The sequence below is a fragment of the Narcine bancroftii genome, chromosome 1 (assembly GCF_036971445.1).
Source record: "Narcine bancroftii isolate sNarBan1 chromosome 1, sNarBan1.hap1, whole genome shotgun sequence".
NCBI classification, from domain to species: domain Eukaryota; kingdom Metazoa; phylum Chordata; class Chondrichthyes; order Torpediniformes; family Narcinidae; genus Narcine; species Narcine bancroftii.
The window spans coordinates 203,845,784-203,868,462 of record NC_091469.1 but is presented as its reverse complement, the minus strand read 5'-3'; the positions used below and the strand labels follow the sequence as shown (position 1 = coordinate 203,868,462).

The 22,679-nt window shown below is 38.1% G+C and overlaps 1 protein-coding gene across 9 annotated transcripts in view; it reads right to left on the bottom strand.

Annotated features, from left to right (window-relative positions):
- dennd1a (DENN/MADD domain containing 1A) overlaps positions 1–22,679 on the bottom strand; it is a 536,086-nt gene that overhangs the window by 478,540 nt on the left and 34,867 nt on the right. The window contains exon 3 of one of the 9 annotated variants that reach the window (XM_069888559.1): positions 17,469–17,528. The exons of the other annotated variants lie outside the window; for them this stretch is intronic. Coding sequence (XP_069744660.1) covers positions 17,469–17,516 — 48 coding nt within the window. The 5' untranslated portion in view covers positions 17,517–17,528. The remainder of the gene's footprint in view (positions 1–17,468; positions 17,529–22,679) is intronic. 9 annotated transcript variants of the gene reach the window in all.

The following is a 22,679-nucleotide window of genomic DNA, read 5'->3' as shown; positions in this document are numbered from 1 at the left end:
ATGCAGGCAGTGATGTTAGCTGATGGAGCAAACGGTGGGAACACCAACAGTATAAAAGCTGGGTTTCAGCCCCAATAAAACACAGAGCTATAACTCACTAAACCAGTGTGTGTCTTTCTTCGTGTAGCACATGGGTACATCCATAAAATTGGGTATATTAGTGATTTAACGTAGAAAGGTACATTCTAAAACAATTTTTAAAATCTGCAGATGCAGGTGTACCAATGCCCCTCACCTTCTTGGTCAAAGTCACACACTTAAGTAAAGTTAGCTTAGTAGCTGTTCAACCAGGTTCTTCCGTGGAAGAGGCTAACAAAGTATTTCTCAGAGTAGCCCTGACAACCAACTGCAAATCATTTTTTTTTTTAGTTAGTATGCACCGCAATCATGGTAGGACTCTGATGGAGGCAGGCTATCCATGGTGATAATTATAAATTTAAATTTAGACATACAGCACAGTAACAAGCCCTTCCAGACAATGATCCCATGCTGCCCAAATATTCCAATTAACCTACAATCACCCCCCATCCCCCACTCCACTATGTTTTGAAGGGTGGACAGAAACCAGAGTACCTGGATGAAACCCACATGGGCATGGAGAGGACAAATTCCTTACAGACAGTGCTGAATTCAACCCCAAGCCGCTGGCTCTTTATTAGTGTTGTGCTAACTGTGCATCTAGCTGCTGAGTAGGAGCAACAATGATTCCCTCCTCCTCCACCAGGTTCAAGAACAGCTGCTACCGCTCCACCATCAGACTCCTCAACAACAAACTCAATCAGTGACTCATTTAAGGACACTTAGTTGTGCACTTTATTGGTTTTTATTAATATTCTCTCTATATCACAATGTTTGCTTACATTTGTTATCTGTTTATAATTCTTTATCGTTTTTACATGCATACACTATATATCGGTTTTTTTGCACTACCAATTATGCCTCGCCTGCAGAAGAAAGAATCTCAGGGTTGTATGTGATGTCATGTATGTACTCTGACAATAAATCTGAAATCTGATTTGTAATCCCCAAGAAATGTACAAGTACTTATTCCAAACTCCCAAAGATACTTAAACCACAATAATTGATATAGACCAAAATAAGATTATGAACATCACAAGCAACAATATTTTAAAGGCAGCACAGATGTGTAGCGGTTAGTGCAACACCTTTACAGCACCAGCGATTATGACCAGACCTGGGTTCGAATCCCACGTTGTCTGTAAGGTCATTCTCCCCATGCCTGCATGTGTTTCTCCAGAAGCTCCTATTTCCTCCCACTCTCCAAAAATGTACCAGGGTGTAGGTTAATGGGGAGTAATTATGGGCAGCATGCACTCGTGGGGCTGAATTGGCCTGTTATTTCTTTTTTTAAGAAAAATTACAGCATCATTATAAAAATAGAAACAATATTTATCCATTTTTTTCTGAAATGTTGAATTCCACACAAAGATTAAAACACTAAAATGATCCTTAATTTGATTGTTACCTTAAAAAAAACTAAGAAGCTTTAATGAACTTTCAAATGGATTGGAATCAATATAAACTTTCAATAAAGTTTCACACAATCACTATCAATGATGGGGATGAAAAATTTGAAATTATTTGAAAATGAAGCTTAGGCTTTTCTCACAGGTTAAGGTTTAAGCACAGTCAGGGTGAAATAACACCACATTGCCTCCAATCAGTACTGTGACCATGGAAGTGCAAGATTGTGTTATCGGGTGCAAATTAGAAAAGATTTTGCACCAGCAGAACAGTCACTCCTCAGCTTGTGAGCTCAACACCCAAACACACAGAGTAAGGGAAGCAAATATTAGTTCACATAGTACTATTTATCATTCATTATTTTTCAGAATAGCCCTGGATGATTTCCACCCAAGACAGAAAAGCATTCCTAGCATACTAAACCATTTTATAAAGCAACAATTGTAGTCCTCAAGGTGGATGAGCTCAAGTTCCATTCAGTATTATTCCTTCCCATTCTAGACATTATATTCTGAAAGCATGCAACAGGACAATGTTGCATACAAAATCATTGCTGTTCATTTTGTACTCTAAAATTAAATACAGGGAACATATTATCAGCAATACCACAAAAGCAGCCCTTCTCAGATACCACCTCACAGAAGAACTGAAATCCCACAACTAATAGGAGCCACAGAATACTTAGGGTCTCTAATGTTCTGAAGTCTATCCATAAAGAGGGCATAATATTCCATACAAATTGTCCTTTTAAATGCATTTTTCATGTTTCTCTCATCCATTTAAATGTTCATGCCAGACTGAATTTTATATTTATGGTGGGAGATATTCTCCCTCAGATTTAAAGATACAATAATTGAAAATCTTCAGATGCACAGAGTGCTATGGTCCATATTTTGTTCTTGAATACAATGATGGCACACATTGTGTCAAAACAATGATAGCTGTAGGCTTCATAACTGGGGAAGTTCTCACCAGAGAGCGATCACTAGTTCATTGTGGAAGCTTTCTTACAGGTTAGCAGCAAATGCCATTGTTTTTCCTTTTAAGAGTGAATTAATTCAAAACTGCATTTGAAAAGTAAGCTGCAAAGACCAGGTATCCCAGAAAGACTGAAGATGTGCCAATTACAGTAAACAAAGCGGTGCACAGAATACTGGGATACCAATTTAGAATGTAGCTTGATGAAAAATACAAGTTCAAAGTTCAATAGGCAGTCACATGCTCCTCCCAAAGCAACCTTTATGATGCTTTCATACTACCTTACCGCACTGACTTTTGGTATAATCGGAAAATTCCAACTTTTTAAAAAAAAGATTTGAAAGTGTAAATAAACATGGCCAAAGTTGTCTTCAAGAATTATAATTTCTGAAATCTACATCAGAACACCACAAAAGCAGCAAAACTAAACTCCAATCCAAGACCTTAATATGTTGGAAAACAAATGCCAAAGACCTAGTTTATTAAGTGAAGAGAATAGTTAAACACAAAAGTCTACAGTCACCATGATTTTAATTATTTGTCAAACTCTTATAAATGAAAGGTATATTTGATGGAATAGTCTGAAAAATTTAACCAACACTTTCCTAAGAACAGGAGGGCAGATCTGGTCGAACAATTAACTATAAAATTTGTTTGATGCATATTTAACATTAGCCAGCACAGACCCTGAAATTGGACAATAATGAACAAGTTCCCATATTATTGTGTGGAGCAAGGGAATTTAATTTTTTAATGTCTGCAATATAGATATTTATCAATAAAATAAATGTTTTTATGAAGGATTATTCAAAGATTTCTCTGACTTATTCTAATAATAAAAATTATAAATTTAGATTAGGTTTTAAATTTAGACTAAAGCCTATTCTGGATACAAAAAGTGAATCGCAACCCCAGGCACAGTGACAACTAACTCTGCAGACCCCATACTCTCAGTTTTTTTGAATCTAAAGTCACAAGCTGCAACGTCAATCAATCCTCCTCACATTTTCTTCAGTGAGAAGAAAATCTGACAGATCACAGGAGCTCGCCTTTGTAAACTAATTCTAGAACTTTCATGCTTCTTATTTGTTAGGTGAAAGGTTAAATTGCTGACCTCCGACCTCCTACTTAGCAGACTTTTTCCTTTCTGTAAAGCTTTATTTTGTAGGCCGTATTTACATGGATTAAACCCTTTTCATGCAGGAAAAAAGGAATTGGTACACAGTCAAAGCCTGAGAGCTGGTTATACAGAAAGCAGCCACAATTATTCACTGCCAGACAATGACCATATTGTGGTTTCACAAAAACCCGCCCCTGCAATGACAAGCCTTGTTCATGTGGCAGGAGACAATGGGAAAAAATCTTATCAAGCATTCAAGCGAAAGCAAACAAAGCCAGCCCACTGTGAACTTGATGAAGATGTCAAGCTTTCCTGAAAGATAAACCAACAAAACATTTAAAAAGTAAAATAGGTTCACTCTGTAAAAGATTATGAGAGGGTACCTATTCAATACCAGTCCCTTTTCACGTCACCCTTTTGGGGACTGAAAGCCTTTATTTTATGAAAGTAAAATTGCAGCATTAAAAAAAACGTTAACTTATGGACAAAGAGGGCCAAAAGGGTACAGGATATACCAACAAGAATTTATTAGATAGAGCGGTTCTAAATCATTTAATATCTAATCTACTCTGAATTAACAGATAATGCTTTAAATTTTAATTCAAACACATTTCAAAATTAGTTTTATTATTGATTTTGTTCAAACTATTCTCATTAAGGTACTGGGTTGGGTAACTGTGCACAGTTAAACCTGTTGAGGAACTGATCATGAGGAGACTACCCAGTCTCCACAACTGATTGGAGCTCTCTCCAACTTGAACAAAAAGTTGCACATTTACGAGAGAATGTGGCTTCTTGTCCAAATATTTTCACATCTAAGTGTTACAAATAAAGATGGAGATCGCAACATATCCACTGATTAATGTATACCTGTACTGATGCACAAGGGTTCGCAGCCATCTCTAATTTGCTCAGCTACAGATGACAAAAGATCAGAGATTGACCTGGTCACACTGAAGTTTCACATCAACAGTTTCAGTAACCAAGATCACGGTGTGCATCTTTCATGCAAGCACTTTAAAGTCCACAGAATAAGATTTCCATCATGTCATATATGGATGCATGCTATCACAGTTTTGAAGCAACATGGGCACAACAGTTGAGAAAAGTTTATAGAGTGCTTAATCTTTGGTGCATCCTAGAGAATGAACCATGACAATCAATTTCTAGTCCAGAATTTACCAATATTTGAAAAAGCATCACTGAAAAAAAGATATCCTGCCAATGTTTCAATGCACCAGAACCGTCAAAGTGATTGAGACAAGTCTCTCAAAATCAATCAATGATTTTTGAGTTGAAATACAATCATAACTTATCATCACATAATCATAATGTTTTCACTTGGACAATTAAAAAGCAGATTCCAAACGGTTGTCACTTACACAAATGAACCATTCTTTACCCCCCTCCCCACCCCCCAACACACACAGACACACACACACACTCCAGCCCCACCTCCCCCTAATCCCCTGCCACCTAACTGGTGAGGAGCTTGAGATCTCATCCTACAGCATACCTTGCCTTCTTCCCTGTGCTCTCTAGCAGGTCATTTATCTCCCATTTTACAATCATCTTTTCACAGATTTCCAAGTCTAAATAATCTTTTTAATCACTGTTCCTTGCTAATCCTATGACTTGATAATCAGGTAGCATAGGGAGGTGCAAATATGATAAGGGAAACATTAATAATGCCAGATCTAAGTGGTGTTATAGGGAAAGGAGGAGGACAAGACAGATTCAGGGAAGGAAGAAGCATTTATGGGATCAGAAGTCCCATCCAGGCTTACAAGAACAGAAAAAACTATGGCTGCTACACAGCCTCACGAGTCTACCCCACCATTCAATAGGATTGTAGATGATCTGCACTTTCCTGCCTGAATCCCACAACACTTGATTCAAAAATGCAAAGAACATCATCTGTTCCTCCAAAAGACGACAAGGTCCACCTTGTTAAGGTTCTTTCACAAGTAGGCAGAGACAGAGTGCCATATTAGTACTGGCACAGGATTTGTGACCCCAGTGAATTTCAATGGGGACTGTAGAGCTGCAGAATGTTTCCCTTCAAGAAAAAAAATGTGGAGCTTTTCTTTAACAGGTCAACTGAAAATATACTCCAATTTATTTCAAGTTTTTGGAAAAGATCTTCCACAATGCATAAACAATAAACTAGTGGACACAATTCGATTTCCCATCTGAAGAATAAAAGTCTAAAATATAACAATTAAAAGTGGTATGTAATCAATGATCTATCTATCCTACTTGGTTTACCTTTTTGGATTTCAGATTTATTGTCAAAGTACATAGATGATATCACACACAACCCTGAAATTCTTTTTCTGTGGGCGAGGCAGGATTACCACTTATTGGTAGTGCAAAAATACTACACAGCGAATATATGTAAAGAAATAAAGAACTGTAAAAAGATAAAAAAGTAAACAAATTTGTGTTCAATACAGAGATTTTTTTTTCATTAATAAAGTCAACAAGTAAAAGTCCTTAAATGAGTCCCTGATTGAGTTTGTCGTTGAGGAGTCTGATGCTGGAAGGGTACCAGCTGTTCCTGAACCTGGTGGTGCAAGTCTTGTGGTACCTATACCTCTTTCCTGATGACAGCAGCGAGAACAGAGCGCATGTGAATCTTGATAATTGCTGCTGCTCTCCAACAGCAGCGTTCTCTGTAGATGTTCTCAATAGTGGGGAGGGATTTGCCTGTGTTGTCCTAGGCTGTGTTCACCATTTTCTGGCGGGCTTTACACTCAGGGGTATTGGTGTCCCAAACCAGACCGTAATGCAGCCGGTCAGCACACTTTGCACCACACATCTGTAAAAATTTGCCTTGGTTTCTGGTGTCACCAAATCTCCACAAACTCCTAAGGAATTAGAAATTTGTCCTCTTTTTTTATCTCAATTTTTTTAAACAACTGAATAGGTACTACTTAAAGTTGAAAATAAAAGATCAATAGACTGTATACCAGAGCGGAAATTTGGGAAATACACTTATATTTACTGAGACCCCGAAACAGCTTGTCACAGTGAAGTTGATTCCCAGATTATTGTATCATTAAATGAAAAAATGGATAAATATGTAAAATACAACAGTAAATGATTGACAGAAATGTTCAGAAAGCCAGAAAAGAATCAATGGACAGAATGGCCTCCTTTGTTCATCATAACAAAATATGAATCAATCAGAATTTATTATCGTGAATATGTCACAAAATTCATCGTTTTGCAGCAGCGTCACTGTGCAAACATTTATATATAAACCACTTTATAAAATAAATAAATAGTTCAAGAAAAAGTCAAATTAAGGCAGTGTCTTTGGTTCATTGATCATTCAGGAATCTGATGGCAGCAGGGAAGAAGCTGTTTATTTGCAACTGAGTGTTCGTCTTCAAGCTCCTGTACCTTTTTGCCGATGGTAACAGAGTGCAGTGGACAAGGCCTGGGTGGTGGGGTTCCTTGAGGATAGAGGCTGCCCACCCCACTTGTAGATGTCCTCGATAGAGTGAAGACTGGTGCCTGTGATGTGATAGGGAGAGTTAACAACCATCTGGTCCTGAGTGTTGACACCTCCTTACTAGAGAGTGATGCAACCTGCCAGAATGCTCTCCAAGGTACACCTGTAGAAGTTTTCGAGAGTCTTCAGTGACATACTGAATATCCTCAAACACCTCACGAAGTATAGCTGCTGGTGAATCTTTTTCATGATTGCATTGACATGGAGGCTTCAGGACAAATCCTTGGAGATGTTACTACCCAAGAATTTGAAGTTCTTGACCCTCTCCACTGCTGATCACTCAATGAGGGCTCTCTTGATTTCCTACTTAAGTCCACATTCATGTCCTTGGTTTTGCTAACATTGAGTACACGATTCTTGGTATGATTAGTTGATCCATCTCCCTTCTGTTCATTGCCGTCCGTGATTCTGCTGACAACTGTGGTATCACTGGCAAATTTGTAGATATCATTGGAATTGTGCTTGGCCACACAGTCATGGGTGTAGAGTGAGAAGAGCTAAGCACACATCCTTGATCTGCGCCTGTGTTGATTGTCAGTGAGGAGGAGATGTTTCTAATTCGTACTGACTGTGGTCTTCCAATAAGAAAGTCAAGGATCCAGTTGGTAGGGGGGCTGGTGCAAAGCCCCAGGGTTTGGAGCTTGTTGACTAGTACTGGTTTTGAAGGCTGAGCTGTAGTCGATGAAGAGCAGCCATTTGTATGAGATGCTGTTTTCTAGGTGAGCCAGAGCTGAGTGGAGAGCTAGTAATATTGCATCCACTGTGGAACGATTGTGACAGTAGGCGAATTGCAGTGGGTTGAGTCCTTTGCTTAGGTATGTGTTAATTCTGGCCATTCTGTTAATTCAAAGCATTTCATCACAGTAGATGTTAGTGCTACTGGGCGATAGTCATTGAGGCAGATCACTCTGCTCCTCTTGGGCACCAGGACGATTGATGCCCTTTAGAAGCAGTTGGGAACCTCCAACAGCAGCAATGAATGATTGAAAATATCTGTGAACACTCCAGTTAGTTGGTTGGCGCAGATTTTCAGAAACTTGTGAAGTACATCATCAGAGCCTGTTGCCTTTTGAGGGTTCATTCTCTCTTTAACATCAGCCTCAGATATAAATATCACAGGGTCCTCCTTTGTAGGGATTCTTGTAGAAGGCATAGAAGGTGTTTAGCTCATTAGGTAATGATGCATCATGTCCATGTATCGTGTCCGCCCTCACTTTGTAAGATCTAAAGGCCTGCACTCCCTGCCATACCTAGGTGTATCTGTCTCTGTCTCTACCTGCCACGGGAATTGCTTCTTTGTTGTAGATAGCCTTTGCGCAGGTTGTACCTGGACTTCTTGTAGAGATCTGGACCTCTGACCTTAAACGCCCTTGATCTCGGCCCCAGCAGGTTGTGAAGCTTCCAATTCATCCAAGGCTCCTAGTTGGGGAACTCCCGGTATGTGTGCATGGGGACACAATCATCCATTCGGGACTTGATTAAATCAGTGATGCATATTCATTCAGGTCTAAGGTTGAGTCCTTGAATACGGTAGTCCATCAATTCAAAGGAATCCTTCAGGCACTCCTCTGCTTCCCTCGTACGTACCTTCACCCTCTTCACCACTGGTGCTGTCATTCTCAATCTCTGCTTATATGCCGGTAGAAGAAGAACTGCCAGGTGATCAGACTTGCAGAAGTGTGATTGTAGGATGGCTCAGTAGGCATTTTTCATGGTGGTGTAGCAATGGTTGAGTGGGTTGGCTCCTCTAGTCTAACAGGAGATGTGTTGGTGGTAGTATGTTAGAGACTTCTGCCGGTTGGCTTGATTGAAGGCCTCTACAATGATCGGGAAGGCCTCAGAATGTGCTGACTCATGGGTGTTAATCACAGTGCTCAGTCAAAACAGTGCCAGCCTGATGTTAGCCTGTGGCAGAATGTACATTGCAACCAGGATGATGGTGCCAATCTCCCTCGGCAAATAAAATGGGTGGCACTTGATAGCCAGGTGTTCCAGGTCGGGAGAGCAGGACTGAGACATAACCATCACGTGTATGCACCATGATAAACTGATAATGACACAAACACCGCCTCCCTTGTTTTTTCCTGATGCTGGTGTTTGGTCAGCACAGTGAATGGATGGTGTAGTCTTCGGGCTGTAGTGCTTGTTTGGCCATGTTTCTGTGAGGCACAGCACTCGGCATTCCCTTGTGTCCGTCCCTCTGATGTTGTCATCTGGCTCGGAGTTTATTTTCCAAAGTTGGCCAGGAAGATGGTAGGGAAAATGAGATTCTAAAAAAATATCGACAGGATGATATGCAGCCATGAAGTGGCATCAAGATAGCAGAATTAGTTTTGGATCATATCAGTAAATTTGATGTGATAAAGGAAGTGCTGGAACTGATGGAGTAACATTATCCTGAAGGGATAACAATTTTTCCTCTCTACACAATTTTAGTGTGTCAGCACTTTGCTTTCAATTAAGATTTTCAGCATCTATTATTTTCAATGATTAAAAATTTAATGCATTCTGTTTTTAATAGACTTGGATCATTTTTAAGCAGTACAAGTTTAATTAGGTTAAACTACAGTTGAGACTTCTGTATTTCAAAATAAAAACAAAGTTTTCCTAGTTTCAGGCTGTAGTACATGCTCGAGAAAAGTAGGAAGTATTCATACTTTAAATCTCAAACATAGACAACTCTCTGCCTTGTATGAACAGATTAGAGGTGCACTAAACTCCAGCGCAATTCAAATGTAAATATCAGTCTTTGCAATGACTGTGATTAACTTGCTTGGAGTCAATAGTTCTCTTGTTCGAAAGAAATCTATTCTTTCCACACAGCAGTATGATTAAAGAGAGAGGGAGAAGGAAGTGAAACTTGTGGAGAAGCTTACAGTACGATCTCATCAATTCTTTCTAAAAAAAAAGAAATAAATACAGCCTACATTTCCTTCACTAATCCCATGAAGTGCTCCATACTGCTGGGTCAAGGTAAAAGGTTTTAACATTTCAGTGGGCAGTATATTTCAGAGGTTAATGATAAATTGCAACAAAAAGAATCAATCATTGTTTTTACTTTAATAACATTACATTGTCCTATTATTGCATGGAAGGGAATTATATTTTTTAAAGTTAGCATCATTTAGTTATGTATACAAACAGCACCCTATCACAAGAATATACTGATGCTGTCATGTTTCTTTCTGCAGCTCATCATCAGCTCCAAACTGAAATAAAAAGCCAACTCTAACCACAAATTCATGTTCAATTAGCTAATTTTCCAAGTGATCAGACTAAATCTTCAAGATTCAAAGTGTAAACAGATTTCAGAATTCAATCCAATTTGATGAGAATACAAATATTATTTTATCACCTGAGAGGAAAATAGTTTTCCCTAATTTGAAACACCAAGTTACAGAAAAGTAACTGCTCATTTTAAAACTCCACATTGGTGATAGCAATTTGAAATACATAAATAAAGTTGCACTAGTCAAACCAGGATGTAAAAGTAGGATATGGTTTATTTGTTTAAGATTCCTCCCAAAGCTAATGGCATTCTGCTTTAATGAGATTATGCAGCACAGCTTCACTTGAGAGAAAAAAAAATTACAACTCTCCTATTGCCAACAAGAACATTACGTCAGCGAAAACTAATCTCCAACTCTTCCACACAACTGGATAAGTGATTAACCTGGAAACATTGCTGCTCTAACTACTCAATTTGAAAACTTAAGACATCAAAGAATTTTTTTCTAAAAGTTAATTCTATGCTTTTAAAGAAAGTGTCCTGGATAATATTCTCATTATGGACATTGATTTTTTTTCTGATCATTATGAAGTAGTGATGAAAGGTCATGAAACATTACCTCTGTCCACAGATCATCTGCTTAGCACTTCCACAATTTTGTGATAATGGAAGTCTGCTCAGGAATAAAATTAAAAATTCAATTCAACCCAACATTGCAGACTATCCAACTTTTTCCACACCTGATCTATCATCATAAATAAATAACAATTTCAATGTGCCATTCATCTGAAAGGACTAAGCTGAGCCTAAATGATGTGGCCCAAACCTGGTTGCTTCTACAGAACATACACCATCATGACCTATATGTAGTCAAATCCTGTCAGAATCTGGCCAAATAACCAGGTTGGATTCCTGAAAGTGAAAAACTATTTGCTTTAAAAGCTATGCCTTATTCCTTCATTGTTAAAGATAAAGGTCTTTGGCAATCCTTTAGAAATGAGTACGTGTTTCAGTTCAAGCTCTGTGCATTCTGAGGAAACTGATAAGGACAGTGTGGGATCCACACACACACTGCCAAGGATGAGGCAGGAAGTACTTGGTGATCCACAATTTGCCACGCTATTCCAAAAGCTCCTTCCCTACTTTGAGTAGTCATGGGATCCTCAAGGAGGCTTTGAAAAAAAAATTTTTGAACCATTTCCTCTATCCTCTCGGCAATTTCTTCCCATGACAGAGTTCATTGAAGAGTTTTTGTTTTGGGAATCTGGTAACTGAAATGCAAATGATGTGGCCAACCCATCCAAGCTGTTGGAGTGAGATTAGCAAATCAATGCTGGGGTTATTAGCCTGGGAAAGAATATTGACAATGATTCCCTTTTCCTGGTGGTCCAGTGAATTTGGATCGTTTAGGAGGATTTAGGGCAGAAATAGAGCTGGTGACACCTCTCTGAAGATTAGATGTCTACAATGGATCTCCAAATTGGGCAGGGATTGCCATTGCCTAGTCAACCATAAGCTTTGTGTTTGGTTTGAAGTTTTGATCTTTGAAAGCTTATTTGCTAAGATAGTCAAAGGCTGTGATGACACACTGGAGGAGATGGTGAATTTTATCATCAATGTCTATTTCTCGGTGAATTCCAAGGAATGAAAAATTAGTTCATGTTTTTCCACAGTTTTGTCACTTTTATTATTGACAGGTACAAGATGAAAAGAGAATGCAATATTGTGCAGTGGAGCAAGGTGCTAAAGGAATTTTTTTAGAATGTTTAGTGCAAGGTCATTTTCGGTTAAGCTTCAGTGACAGGAGTCAACCTCCAAATACATACACTTGCCATCTTTGTGTTGCACCTCAATTCATTAAAAACTAATCATCTTTGCAGCAAAGACATAGAACCGAACATTCCAAAAGCATAAACAACACCTTTTGGCATATCACTGAGAAATTTGCCGAGGCTGCAATTTAAGCAGGGCTTACAATAACTCAATCACAACATTTGAAATAAGCTGAAAATAATATTTAACCTGCAATATGATAAGTTAAGAGAAAAGGATCTAGTTTAAGGAAACATTTATTAATAGGGAATAAATGGTCAGGTAGTCATGAATCACACTCACTTTTGTAGAGGTTGCTTAACTAAAGAAAAAAAAAAGTTGTACTTTTGAGAAATCTCCATTTTCTAAACATCACAGAAAAAAAATGGGAGAGCAGCAACTATTCTATTCAGTAGCTTTCTGCAATGCACTTTGTTGGGAATAGATCACCAATATCTCCAGACTTTTAGCAAAATATTCTAACTGCAAGCTATTTTTTTCTCCAATATTTTTTCAATACATTTTGTTTTTGATCAACTCAAAACAGTACTAAAACTGTATTTTATATATGGGGGCAGAACTCAACAGGTCTTGCAGCATACATAGGAGGTAAAGCTATAACCAACATTTTCAGGCCAGAGCCCTTCTTCAAGGGATGAGCAAAAAGCAGGCAGGCACGTGAATAAAAAAGCTGGGGGAGAAGGAAGGAAAAGGCAAGGGTGGAAAGAGGGTAGTGGGTAAAGCACAGGCCAATAGACAAAAGGTGATAATTTGGAAGGACAAGAGAGGAAAGGTGAGAGATGATCGTGTGAGGATCATCTGTGAATGCAAAGTGGAGGAAAGGAGAGAGAGAGAGAGAGAGAGAGAGAGCTAAGAGAAAAGGAGAAATAGGGATAGGGAAAGGGGAGTGACTGGGGGTGGAGGCGAACAAAAACTGGAGAAGTTGATGTTAATCCCATTTGTTTGAGGATTCCCAGACAAAATATGAGGTGATGTTCTTCCGATTTGTGGCTAGTCTCAATCTGGCAGTACACAAAACCATATAGACAGATATGTCAGCATGAGAATGGGGCAGGAGATCAAAAAGAGTTGCCACTGGGAAATCATTCAACTTTGTTCTTCCAAGTGAAGAAATACTTCACAGGAATCTGTGGGAGTCATCTCCTGCATCCGGTGCTCCTGTTGTGGCTTTCTCTACAGGCACTGGATGCAGACTGAGAGGTCACTTTGCTGAGTACCTTCACTCTCTCCACATCAATGACAGGAATTTTGCTGTGGTCAACCATTTCAATTCTGCACCTCACTCCTGCACTGACATATCTGTCCATGGCTGTCAAACCAAGCCCACACGTAAAATGGAGGACTAACACCCTAATATTCCATCGGAGCACTCTCCAACCAGATGGCATTAACATCAAGCTCTGGTTTCTGCTAGCCTACTCCCATTCTCCCTCTCTTCCCCATCCCACTGTCTCCTTTCCTCCAGCTCTCTACCCCCATCCCTCTCCATTCACAGAGCCATCCCCCTCCCCCTGAGTGGTGAATCTCTGCTAAGATGTCAGTCTTCCCTTTGGCTAGCCTTGCCTTAATAACATTGGCTATCCAATCTACTGTTAAAGACACTCCCCTTAGGTATAACTGTGTATGCACCCATTGTCTTTCATTGTTGTACCATTAGTTTCTGCTAATCAAAGCCAAGATTATTGTTTGACTACATCATCTTGTCTACTTCATCAACTGGCATTTCATCCTATTTGCTAGTTTTCCCTCCCTCCCTTATCCAACTATTACCCTCTGCCTCGGGACTGTGCTCCTCCCCGTGCCTCCACCATTTTGTTCGGGTGCCGGTCTACATTTGCCTCATAACTTGATGAAAGCCTCAAGCCCAAAATATTAGTTATTTATCTTTATCTTTGCTATATAAAGTACACTGTTTGACTGACTGAGCTTCCCCAGCTTTGTGTTTTTACTTCAGTCACAGTGTCTGCAAATTTACGGGTTTTACTCATGTGGAAGTTTATCAAGTTTAAATTATTCTAGCTATTAAGGCAGACTTATCGAAAGTGCGTCCAGTCTCTCTGGTGTAGAGGAGACCACAACAGGAGCACTGGATGAAGCAGATGACCCTTGCAGATTCACAAATAAAGTGGTGCTTCACTTGAAAGGACTGGTTGTGGCCCCGAATGGTGGTGAAGGAGAGAGGTGTGGCCAAAAGAGCAGCATTTTTTTTTGCAGTCACAGGGGTAGGTGCCAAGGGGGCAATTAGTGGGAAGGAAGGAAGCAGTGGACGAGTGAGTCATAGAGAGAGTAATCCCTGCAGAAGGTAAAGGCCCCTGCAGAAGGCAGAGAGGGGAAAATGTGGTTCTTTTTCTAGTGGTAGGATCCTATTCATATCCAATTATTGTCTTTTATCTATTGGCCTGTTCTTCCCTCCCACCTCTGCCCTTTCCTCCCTTCTCCCCCAGCCTTTTTATTCAGGCGCCTGCCCGCTTTTTGCTACCTTGAAGGATGCAGGCCCGAAACACCAGATACATATCTTTACCTTCTATGGATGAGGAAAACCTAGAGACCTGCTCAGATCCTCCAGCATTTCTGTGTTTTTACTATAATCACAGTGCATGCAGACGTTCATGTTTCACTTTATATATGAAGGCAATTCCAGAAACAGTGGCTATTCTGGAAGGTCTCTTCATCATTGTGGAGAATTTTAGGGTGATGCTTCAACAGGTAAACAGTTCCTATGCTTTTGTCACTTCTCCAAACCATAAGCAATAGTTTGGGCACAATTGCCACAACTATATCTGTAAATTAAAAATAATGACTTTTAAACCAATTTTTTCAAAAACAAAACATTTCCTTGATGATCCTTTCGAGCATCTATTGACTCTGATAGCCAGATCTGAAATTTAAAACAGGTCTGATGCATGAATTTGTAAATTAGAAATAAAAGGACATTTCTACTTCAGCAGAATTTTAGCCTTGTTTGCACTGCCAAATAAACTCAATTCTTGACCTCATGTACCTGAGGAGTTTAAAGTGTCTACCAAGGAATGTGCCTCACATACAGCCCACTGCTACTATTCTAAATATTTTGCAGAAGTCTATTTTTTAAATTATCAGCCAGAGCAGCTTATGAAGCTTAATGCAAATCAAGAAAATACTTCATTATGGTTGAAAAATCAAACAATGTCTGCAATAACAAAGAAAAACATTATGCATGGAGCTGAATTAATCCATCACAAAAACTGCTTTGTAATGGTCATTCTAACAGTCACTTTAGAACAAATATCAAAATTAATCATTTATATTAGAGATTATTGCATTTGTGAAGTCACATTAATGTTTATTCCATAAGGCAAGTTATTTCGCTTTTAATGGAACAAGAACATCACTGAGCTATTTTAACAAAACACAAATCAAGTTGCTTAAGTAATTGCTAATACAAATAAAGCCACTGAAGGAACTCAGGTCAGCCAACATCTATGGAGTCAAATGGATACCAGGTAACGACAGGATGGTGATCTTACATAAGTGAAGCCAAAGCTATTGGAAGGAATTTTGAGCGTATTGAAGACAACGACCAATTAGAGATAGCATGGCTTGTGCATGGGAAATCATGTTTTGTGAATTGGATTAAGTTTTTGAAGAGGTGACCAAGAAGATTGACAAGGCCAATGTGGAAGACATACATTGGGAAGAGATGACCAAGAGGATTGACGAAGCCAATGTGGAAGACATACATAGGGAAGAGGTGACCAAGAGGATTGACGAGGCCAATGTGGAAGACATACATAGGGAAGAGGTGACTAAGAAGATTGACGAGGCCAATGTGGATGACATACATAGGGAAGAGGTGTCCAAGAGGATTGACGAGGCCAATGTGGAAGACATGCATAGGGAAGAGATGACCAAGAGGATTGACAAGGCCAATGTGGAAGACATACATAGTGAATATTAGGACCCTGGGAGCATTGTTGAACAGAGAGGACATGCGGTACAAGTATCACAAGGATACAGGATGACAAGGAGGTGTATGACATGCTTGCCATTATCGTTGAGGCAATGAGTACAAAAGATGGCATGTACAAATAATAGGAGCATCGTGTATAATTCTGGTTATCACATTGTAGGAAAAATTTGATAAGCTAGCGAGAGGGTGCAGAAAAAATTCATAAAGATATGCTCAGGATTGGAGAGCTTGAGTTATAAACAGGCTGATACCCCTGGAGCAAAGAAAGGCAAAAGGTAATCTAATAGAGATATATAAAATTTGAGGCACAGATAGGGAAGATAACCAGTGTTTGTTTCTCATGATAGATATCTGGACAGATACTTGAATGAGTATGGAAGAGTGGGATATGGATTTAATGTAGGCAAGTAGGATTAGTAAAGAGAGGCAGGGTGGGCTGAAGAGCCTATTTTTATGCTTTACAACTCAAATATCCTGTGACTATTGCAGAGAGCTTTAGTAGAAGATGGAAATTACAATAAATTTACTGATCATATTTACAATGGCAATGATTGATGAAACTTAATTTAAACATTCATAAGTCAGTGAGAAATTTAGTTCTGCCTGCTAATAAAAAGTTTAGACTTATTAAATTCAATTGTATAAGACAATTAACTTTTCAGATCATTAACACGATAAAGTTTATTTTCCATTTTAAAAATCAGTGTTCACACAAGCATAGAACATATTTCCAGTGCCAAAGCCACAAACAATCATGGGAAATAAACATATACAGTGAATGAATATGATCACATTCTTTAGATTCAATTTTTTTTTAAATTCTAACAATGTAGATCACATTGATTCAACATTACCAGCAATGTCATTATTTATAAGGAAAATCCTCCCACATGAGATAACTTAGGGTGTTAAACAAAGCCAATTAAGGAAATTTCTACACTTTACCTGGCTGAAATTAGTACAACTTTCTTTACAGTTAATTTGAAATGTACAGTAATACAGGATCTTTTCAGAAACTCAATCTCAAGATTTGCTGTTATCTGTATTATAATATCCTCAACAATACATAGCATAATTGCACAAAAATCCAGTCAAAGGGATTGTTCTGCTTAAGTCTACTAATAAACGACAGCATCTTGAAATTCTTTTTCCAAATATTAATTGCACCTGAAATTCGATGGCTTTTGTTTACAGGATCTTTGTTTTATTTGTTACCTTTTATCCTAATTAATCCAAATCCAATGTTATACAACATTGCAAAGTAAGAAACATTTTAAAACACTTCATTTCATTGCACAAAGGAAATAATATAGGGGACTGAGCAAACAAATCAAGTTAAATTAGCTTCACTCACAAAGAGCAGAATCAGTGGAGATCTAAAGCAAGAGAGGTTTCTTATCATTCAGAAGTTCCACTGCAAAAAACAAAAGCACCATGATAGTAGAGTGGAAATAGATGTAATCTTTTATCAACAAATGGGTGATGAAAATTCCTCATTGGAATAATGTTTTGATACTATGTAACTTTTGAAACCTCCTGTTAATCAAGATATGTTGCTTGATAAATGAATATGAATACAGCTATAAATTTTTTTTTAATTCACTTTGCAAATTACGAGAACTCTGTTACAGCAAGCAGGAGTGCCACAAGCAGCTGGTCTCACCCCAAAAGAGTCTGCCTCAAGGCTTACATTACATATTTATACAAACTTCTAGAACGTAGATCTTCATCAAAATTCAATTATCATGTTATAAAGTGCAATATTACACAAAATTCACTTCATTCAGAGATAAACACAAAATCAGTGAACCGGTGCGTACTCGAAAGGCCAACATGGCCTGTTTCCGCTCCGTAAATGGTTATACGGTTATATGGTTATATTAATAAAGTATACATTGTTTAATTAAAAGCCATTTTTTATAAAAAAGATCCCAAACAAGACTGGAGCTCAAAAAATATATATTAAACTTGATAAAATTACTGTTTTTCCCCCATGCCCCAAAGGTCAAACATTTCTGTCAAATAATTTTTATAAAACTATTTATGTGAACACTTATTTTTGTATGTTTTAGTCAATCCATAAAACTGCCACTGATCAAATCAGACCAACTAGCTACTTCAGCATGTAATCAAGGTCCATTTATATATTTTTCACTACAAGTGAATATTAATTAGCACCCATTCATCCAACTGCATGAACATAAGAAGAGTAATCCAACAGATAAATGAAAATTACAATACTAAGGATGATTACTACTAAATCTACAAAGTTGTTCAAAATTAGTAAATTAGAATGCAGTTCAGCATTGGATGCGAGACAAAAAGAGTTATGCAAAGTAGTGAATAAGTTCACATCACCACACCAAGAAATTGAAAACCAGCTTAACAGATCAAAACAGCAATTAACTAAGTATATCTTGAAAAGTATTTGTCATCCCTTTCTGCTGGTGATAGGTAATAGGAGCCCCTTTCACACTTGCATCCTAGTAAATCGGCTGTTCTGTAGACCACTCCTAACTGGGACACTGAATGCTTTCACACTTGCAAGGATTTATCCCCAGCTTTTGGTCTGTTCTACCTTTAATAGGATGTGCCTGCAATGCAATTGCCCATTTCACACGCCTGATCTCAACCCTGGTGTCTGCAGTCGCCGGGGATTGTACTAGGGGTCAAGGTCGGCAATCCCCGGTGTGAAATGATGTCATCTGATTCCGGCATTGAGCAGATTTTGCTTTCATACTTGGTATTTTAAAGGCCGATTGGCATCAGATTCCTGGGATCACTGGCAAATGTGAAAAGGGCTTAAGTTTGCTATCTCTGAAAGCTGAAATTGCACTTAAAAATACATTTTTCCTGGCAACACTTCATCTGTTTCCATCTTTTAATCTCTAGATTTTTTTTAAAATAACCAAGGTTGAAAAACAAAAAGAAAGATTAAGCAAAACTGGAACAACATTTATGCAATCACTCCTGGATTTTTAACAGGTACCAGTTGCTTAAACATAACATTTTTTATTCACAATCCCGAAGATCAATGTTCACAGAATACTACTTAGTAATCTTTTTTTTTACATAGTTATTTAATACATTTATTTAGAATTCACTGGGACATAAATTAGAATTCAAAAGCCTCATATGTATAGTCAGCCAACTTCACTCAGTAAGTTGAGTAAAAATTCCAATGTTCACATTTTATACTGTTTCCATAATACCAACATGGAAAGAAGACTTGTCCATCAAAGAAAATTACCTAAATGTACAAATTTGAATATAGGAAGAGGTAATAAATTTAGATTATCCACCCACACTCACTCTTCTCCCCTCATCTTGCCTCTTTCTGTCAGGAAAAAGGCACATCAACTTGAAAACACAATCATCCAGATTGAAGGATAGTTCCTTTCCTGATGTTATCAAAACCTTGAAGTGTACTTTTCTCTGCATCCTTCACTTTGTCTGAATAACACAATACCCTACACTTTTTGACTAGAAACATGGCACCTTGCACTTTAGTTTTATTATTTACTACCTGGTGTTTGACTTCACTTTGCCTGTATCTCGGGTCATGAGCAATAAACAGTTCATGGAGCTGTCACTGCTGCTCCATAACAGCTCCAGCTATCTGGGTTCAATGAGAGGATCTGCATGTTCTCCCTGTGACCATGTGAGTTTCCCTAGTCGCCTCAGCTTCTTCCCCAATGCCCACTGTAACTTGCTCCAAGTATGTAGTTGGGACTAACAATTGTTGCAAATATGGGGAGAATAAGAGCAAAATTAGTATTGCTATGTAAAGTGGTATGGACTCAATAGTTTGAATTTCTATTACTTTCTGATGTTACCCAATTTAAATTTCTATTTTTTATATTTGGAATTTTTTTTGTCATTTCACCAAACTTTCCTTCTCCTTCCACCGCATCCTGAACACATGTCCTCTAGTATACAATTCTTTTCTTCGGAAAAGATTCTAACTGTTGAACCTATCAATGCTTCTCCTTCCACCGCATTCTGAACACATGTCCTCTAGTATACAATTCTTTTCTTCGGAAAAGATTCTAACTGTTGAACCTATCAATGCTTCTCCTTCCACCGCATCCTGAACACATGTCCTCTAGTATACAATTCTTTTCTTCAGAAAAGATTCTAACTATTTCTGGTGTATTTTTGTTGAATGACAACATTGTCTAACTGAATTAATGCAACCTAGATTGTATAACTAAAATGGATGAGAGGGGGGGGGATGGGGGGGTGGCTTGGGAGGAGGGAGGGGGGAGGGAGAAAAAGTCACTGTAAATGTGTGGAAAAGAAAAAGTGTATATCATGGCTATTGTGATTTATGGTGTGAAAAATAAAAAATTTAAAAAAAAATAAAAAAAAAAAGAAAAGATTCTAACTGTTGAACCTATCAATGCTTCTCCTTCCACCGCATCCTGAACACATGTCCTTTAGTATACAATTCTTTTCTTCGGAAAAGATTCTAACTGTTGAACCTATCAATGCTTCTCCTGATTTTATAAACCTCTATCAGGTCACTCTTCAGCCTCTTTCACTTCTGAGAAAATAACCCAAGTTTGACCAATCTCTCCCCAAAACTCATTACCTCTAACATCCAAGTAAATCTCTTCTGTACCCTTTGCAAAACCTATATATCCTTCCTGTATTGAGGAAACTAGAATTGCACATCATATTCCAAGTACAGCCTAACCAAAGTTTCATAGAGCTGCAATATGGCCTCCATACTTTTGTACTCAATACTCTGCTCATTGAAGGCAAGCATACTATGTGACTTCTTACGACCCTATCTACTTATGTGGCCACTTTCAATAACCTATGGATCTCTACCCCTGGATCCCTGTGCACATCACTGTTTTTAAAGAGTCTTATGTATATGTTCCCTTTATGTTGACCTCCAAAGTCCAACATCTCACACTTGTGTGGATTAAATTTCAACTGCCATTTCTCTTCCCATATCTATAACTACCATAGGTGCTCGGTGGTTAGTAAGGGATTACTTGAGGTGGCATGTGAGCGGATAAAGGTTGAGAACCACTGGTCTATACTGTCCACAACTCCACCAACTTTCGCAAAATTTGAGAAGTTTTGTTTTCAGTCTTCAATCCCTTGTACATTGATTTTCTTAACTTACATCTCTGGGGCCACGCTAGAGCAGATTAGGTGGTGATCAATTCAGCAATCACTGGCCCTTGCCAGGGCATGAAAGCGGTAGAGGCAATTATGGAGCTGATTGATGACTTCACGAAGGAAAAACCAGAGGTATACAATCCAGTGATCTATTGGAGGATCAAAGGTGGAGAGGGTGAGGAAATTTAAGTTCTTGAGAGTCACTATCTCAGAGGAGATCGTTTGGTGAAATGACAAAAAAAATTCCAAATGAAGGAAAAAGGTTAAATGTCATGGCTTAAAAATTTAACTCGAGATCATTTCATCAACATCTACATTTTTCAGTATTGTCTATAACATGGTCTACCCCCTGGAATTCTAAACCAGGGCCGCCCTGGGGGCCACAGCACATTTAATGGGGGCCATAAACTGAAATCCTAAATAGTTTTTATGTAGTCGGTAGGACAGAAGTATGGAAGAAACCAACTAAAGTTGACTGGTTCATAGGGAAGGGGGCCTATAAACTTTGAGCAGAGTCTTAAGGGGGCCTTAGCCAAAAGAAGGTTGAGAATAGCTGGTCTACACTAATCCAATAGCTTCCAGGATTACTTTAATACAAACAAGAGTGCTGACAATACGTGCTGTTCAAATCTCATTAATTCAGTTTGTTTCCCCAGAGTATTCCAAAATTTGACAACCATTAATGCAGTAATAGTATACCTTCAAATAAAAATCCAGCAACTCACTGCATATAAAAAATGTTTTTGATTAGGTTTATGTAAACTACATAGATAATGTACTTTATATATTCTAGTCCTGCAATTGTATCCAGTTTAAGAGATGTACCATAGGGAAGATGTGATATGACAGAAGGATATAGTGAAATTTGAGCCATTCACACAGATTACAAGGGGAAGGCATGTATTACTTGCAAATAATGAATAGCAGAGCTCATTTTCATCTTGTCCCTGGAGGCTACGAAAACAACAAAATGAAAATTGCACAGGCCAATGCACAGTATCAATTTACAGAGTTAACTAATATGAACATGAGGAACATTTACATTACAATTTATGTTTTATTAATTATTACAATTATGATATTGGGTCAACAGTCCTTTCAAATATTTTAGTGAAAATTTTGAAAATATTAATGAATAATGACAGGAGGACAATGAAAACTCTGTTCTTGTTTCAATTAACATTATCTTTAATAGAATGTTACAAATAACATGTTTCATTTACCTGATGAAGGTCAACCTCAGTTGGGCAGCTTGAAATTAATGTATTATTTATTTAGAGAAACATAATGAATTCTTATACACAGTGACATACTTAATTTTCAACATAGTAAAACATATGATCATGTTTTAGAAGTACCACATGTTGGTTATCCAGTCACAGATTGAAGTAGGCAAATGAAAACCAAGAGGAATAAAATTTATTCTCAA